Source organism: Argopecten irradians, chromosome 5, assembly GCF_041381155.1.
Source record: "Argopecten irradians isolate NY chromosome 5, Ai_NY, whole genome shotgun sequence".
NCBI lineage: Eukaryota > Metazoa > Mollusca > Bivalvia > Pectinida > Pectinidae > Argopecten > Argopecten irradians.
In genome coordinates, this window is record NC_091138.1 from 25,292,869 (window position 1) to 25,298,511 (window position 5,643).

A 5,643-nucleotide genomic window follows, 5' to 3' on the forward strand; every position below is an offset into this window, starting at 1 on the left:
CATATGCTATTGGTTTTTTTCATCATGAATTGCCTTCAGTTTCACTATGATATAATAGTCCAGGGGTGGATAAAGCGACAGTGATAGTAACCCCTGGACTATCGAGGATGCTTCCTTCGCAGCACAATATTTAGAAGTCATCAAAGTTATCAACGCCTCTAATTTTGTTCAGAATACAAGTAGTTATTTTAGGGTTGTTTATTCAGTGTCAAATGTTAACGTTTTCCGTTTTAATAAGTATGGCGTTAGACTAATTCATAAAAATTGTGATAAGATATACATATATAATGTTAACCAAGGAAAAGTCGTAGACTCTCTACGTTTTCATTCATTTTCTCTTGCTATATAAATGCATTTGAAAAGACAGAAGAAATATTCATTTTTGTTGTATGTCTTTTTTATAATACATCGGTATAAATTACAATTTATGACGACAGTTTATCATAGTATCGTAATTATGATTTTATTTTCTTGTTTATTCTAATTAGTACGTTGTATTATTTTTTTTCTCTTGGTTTTTTTTATTAGTTTTCAGCATAATGATACAATACAACACAGTACAAAAACAACGAGTACAGTACATACAATGGACAATTCTTATTGGTACATTGGAATTAAGATACTTGTAGTTATGACAGGAATAAGTAAAGATTACTTTTAGTTTAATATCAACTATTCATGTCAATGTATCAGGAAAATACAAGATAATTAATTACCATAACTTTAATTTGGTGTAATATCAACCATCTATGACAATGTATCAAGAAAATACATTGTATTATTTATTTGTAAATATCTCACAACAATGTACCTGGGCTAGCATACCGCCGGAGCTGCCATACAGCCGACTTTTTGTTATCCTCTAAGGAAGCGACCGTTTTAGGATGAATGCTCAAATCAGCTAAATATAATTCGCGCAGCTGAGCCATACACATCGCATGTACATAATATGTAGGTATCATTCAAACTATTAAAAACAAGTCCAAACTATTAAAAACAAATCCAAACTATTAAAAACAAATCCAAACTATTAAAAACAAGTCCAAACTATTAAAAACAAATCCAAACTATTAAAAACAAGTCCAAACTATTAAAAACAAATCCAAACTATTAAAAACAAATCCAAACTATTAAAAACAAATCCAAACTATTAAAAACAAACCCAAAAACTATTAAAAACAAATCCAAACTATTAAAAACAAATCCAAACTATTAAAAACAAATCCAAACTATTAAAAACAAATCCAAACTATTAAAAACAAATCCAAACTATTAAAAACAAATCCAAACTATTAAAAACAAATCCAAACTATTAAAAACAAATCCAAACTATTAAAAAAAAACTATTAAAAACAAACTATAAAAACAAATCCAAACTATTAAAAACAAATCCAAACTATTAAAAACAAATCCAAACTATTAAAAACAAATCCAAACTATTAAAAACAAGTCCAAACTATTAAAAACAAATCCAAACTATTAAAAACAAATCCAAACTATTAAAAACAAATCCAAACTATTAAAAACAAGTCCAAACTATTAAAAACAAACCCATGATCATATACTATACTATTCAAACTTTTGATCAACTGGAATCGAGTTTATTGTACACTGTATAGATTAGTTTAGGTATACTACGGTACCAAAATTATTACATCAGCATATGTTTTGGAAATTCCATGGTAAGTGAAGCTGAGACGGTAACGATAGAGAGGTGTTTAGTCTGATAATCCAGGTAAGTATATCACACGTTCATTGCTTATCCAAGACTAAACATACGTTTTATTTTCTCTTGCTGGATGATCAAAGCCAGTGAAGTACCATCACAATCCAATCCAATAACAGTCAGCCATACGGACAACGAACACCATTTATTGTATTTGCATACAAATTATACCTATAGGCTTATACGATGTACTATCGATATAAAGGTGTAAATTTTATGAATGAAAGGCGTGAGAATGCGAAAATTGATAAATATCAGGTTTAGTGGTATACAAAGCACATCGATCGATCGAATATGGCTTTTACTGTAAATGTCTTCTGCGCGGTTCACTGCTTTTCTATTTTAAGCCTACCGTATCGACCTAGAATGAAATACAATAGCAATATTATGTACAACGTATACATACCTCCAGCAAGTACTTGGTGTGTTCTTGGTAGATGCAATGTGTCACGTATAGACAGTTTTAAAGTGAACAGTCGGGCAAGGATGGCTAAAGTCGGTAAAAATGGTGTGAATGTATCCAGTATAATTTCTTATGAAATGGAAAAATAAAATCTCTCGTCAAAATCTGTCTGCGTACGAAGAAATTGATTTAAAGTTTGGGAATTCTAAAACGTCCTCCCGGCTCACTATGTCCGTGGTTACATTTCCACGCAGCCTCGCTTTCAATGCTTTCAACTTTTCTTTACTTTAATGGTCAGAACTGGGAAACTAAACAGAACTTGGCCGTCGTATTAATATGTGAGAACTTTTGGAAGGCCAATGAACGCATTTAGACTGGTTTACTTTGCCCGACTATTCACTTTAAGTAACCTCACCAATTTTTTTTCCTTCTAGAAACATCCTACATTTGCAACAGATATACTCTAGAGGTTCAAACTGTCTATATGTCTTTATAAAAATGTTCCTTCTTTCTCTTTTCATATATAATGGAGCGTTTCGTTTCAGAAATAAAAAACAAATTATTCGTTGACTTCAAAAAACGAGAAATTTTCGAAATGAAGAATGCAGTAGAAATATTACTAAACAATTTAGCTGAAAGTTTGAAAAAGACTCATCCATTCTTTGAAGTTGCACAAATAGTTGCATGTGGAAGTATGGAGGAAGGAACTCGCAACTGGAAGTGTACGGACGATGGTCATTACGTGGTAGAGTTCGACTATTTAGCAAAACTGAAATATCCTTCAAAATTTACTTTGGATGACAGTTGTCCTGGCTTCATGTATGTGTATGATGATCACCAACAGATGGACAAATATGGTAACCGATACCAATATGCAGGAAAACTAGGTGCTTTAAATCGAGGAAAATTAGCATTTGGCTTCAATTATGACCTGTTGAAATCCGTAAAAGAATTATGTAAGTGCTACAGATTTGACACCGCCATTAATGTGGTTAAAACAAAAACCTGCTGCAAGATATATTCCCACGGATCTTTATATAAAATGATAGAGTACTCTGATGAATGCAAATGTTGCAAGGTACACCAACAGACCGGAGTCCTGAAGCTAGCCACAGGAACTACGATTGGTTCACCATACTTTCATGGTTGTAGTCTCGTTTTTGAGTGGACGAGCAAAACGAATGCATTGACTCCCCGTGTTGGAGGTCGAGATGAAAAGCCAGTAATCGTTTTGATAGATTTTGTTCCAGCCATTGAATTAAAGAAGAGAAAGCCAGAGCAGGAGAATGAAACTATACCCTATATCGTTTTTGATAGCACCGAAAGTAATGATGATTTGGACCACCATTGCTTTTTGGTGGGTAAAGGATGCAACAAGAACACACACGGAATGTGCTGGAAGATTTCGAATTGTCTCCGCGAAATACAAATTCTGAAAGAGACCCATATTTTTCATCGCTATGCCTATATGATTTTGAAATTTATTAACGAATGTCTATTCTCCAGTTTTCCATCCACCACGGGAGTACCAACAACCTATAAGCTAAAAACAGCGGTACTACGTCACTGTTTGGTGTGTACAGGACCGCCACTCTACGTCATGGCATGTGTTCAAGACATCCTTCAATTCCTATCGAATAGCTATTCCAAACAAACTTTGTGTAACGTCACGAACGGCCTTAATCTTTTACTTGCGGAACGCATCGACAAATTTCCTCCACAACATGTTGTTATGCACAAGAATCGGTGCAAACTTATTGGAAACTGTTTCAAAAGCACTGCCGACTTCCTTCACCAAACAAACATCTTTGGGGCAACTTGTACTTTCCAAAAATGTTCAGAAGCATTCAGATTGTTAGGTAAAACGTACGAGGAGGCTTGGAATTCCACTGAGGTGGAAATAGTATTCACAGTTGACAGAAAACGTATAGCAAACGCCCTTCTTCTGTTTATGAAAGGTGAAGATATTCACGAGAAACTTAAGTCAGCTATATGCAGCAATAGGCCAGCCGGAGACCATTGGACGAAATCCTTACACCCTATTCAGTATAGTGAAGTTAGAGATATGTATAATTTTCATCATATGCACTGTCCCGAGCCTATCGGAAGGGAGGTCACTTCGAAGGAACGTCTCTTAGTAAACTGTAAGAAAAACAGTGGCTATTATAACTGGGATAGCGGGTGGCGGCTCGAATGGTACCAATGTATGAAGCAGAACAAGTTTGCACAGGAAGCGTTGGACTCTGTGTATACGACAGAAATACTGTTTGTGCCATCAACATTGTGTAGGTCTTCACAAAAACACAGCGACATCGATAAATGAGTATTTTTTATCGACTTCATGAAATGTTCCTGGATGTTGATTCGCGTAAAGTGCCGTTCAGGAAATATTGTCTCCATGCATCACAATAGGAAGTGTGTAGTCTTCTGTACTCTCTTTACAATATTTATGACGGGCTTAATAATAGGACTCATTTTCATATTATATGTCCGAAACCAATGAAGTGAAACCATACACTCAAAATAAGGAATTCAAGACATTAGATAATCAAATGAGCTTTTCATTTCCATAGTACGGTAAATATGGTGAAAGTCAACTAAGTTTGAAGATTTGTTTCAAAATGCGTTGGGTTTACATCATATTTAACGCACTTTGAAACATCTCTTTAACGTCTGTTGTTTTCCAAAGTGGGTTGTAACACCCAATAGATAATACAATGTATTATTTTGCGTCTGTTATTCATTCGGACAATCTAATTTCTAGTTCCTGTTTCCACTCGGATGATGCTGTCAACGGAGCAAATAACGTTTACTTCTTCGGATCATTTGAATACTTTACTTTTACTTACTTGTAATCATCATTATATCCTTTGAGTCAATATTACCATTCATTATCATATCGATATCATGTTTTTTGTTTGTGGTGATGTTTGAAATAACATTGATGTTTTCCACAAATCACATAACCGCCATTGGAAAGGACCCATTGCCACCAAACGGTCGTACAAAGGACTTTAGACACACCAGAGTGATACATGTATATTTTGATAAATGTGAATTTGATGGAATACACAAGATGTAGTGGACAGTGATTTCTGAGGATGACTGTTAAGATAGTTACACAGAGTGTAGTGGAGACAGTGATTTCTGAGGGTGACTGTACAGATACTTACACAGAGTGTAGTGAAGACAGTGATTTCTGAGGGTGACTGTAAAGCTACTTACACAGAGTGTAGTGGAGACAGTGATTTCTGAGGGTGAATATAAAGCTACTTACACGGAGTGTCAAGCTACTTACACGGAGTGTAGTGGAGACAGTGATTTCTGAGGGTGACTGTAAAGCTACTTACACAGAGTGTAGTGGAGACAGTGATTTCTGAGGGTGACTGTAAAGCTACTTACACAAAGTGTTGTGGAGACAGTGATTTCTGAGGGTGACTGTAAAGCTACTTACACAGAGTGTAGTGGATGATTTTGAGGTGACTGTGATTACACAAGTTAGGGACAGTGATTT

The 5,643-nt window shown here is 34.9% G+C and overlaps 1 protein-coding gene across 1 annotated transcript; it reads left to right on the forward strand.

Annotated features, from left to right (window-relative positions):
- Positions 1 to 2,651: 2,651 nt before the first annotated feature.
- Positions 2,652 to 5,366, forward strand: LOC138323337 (uncharacterized). The gene has a single exon (XM_069267879.1). The coding sequence runs from the start codon at positions 2,656 to 2,658 to the stop codon at positions 4,450 to 4,452; it is 1,797 nt and encodes a 598-aa protein (XP_069123980.1). The 5' UTR covers positions 2,652 to 2,655; the 3' UTR covers positions 4,453 to 5,366.
- The last annotated feature ends 277 nt before the right edge of the window (positions 5,367 to 5,643 follow it).

What these genes read in the sequence shown, in the direction of transcription:
- LOC138323337 (XM_069267879.1), top strand. Translation starts at nt 2,656, where the DNA reads ATGGAGCGTTTCGTTTCAGAAATAAAAAACAAATTATTCGTTGACTTC.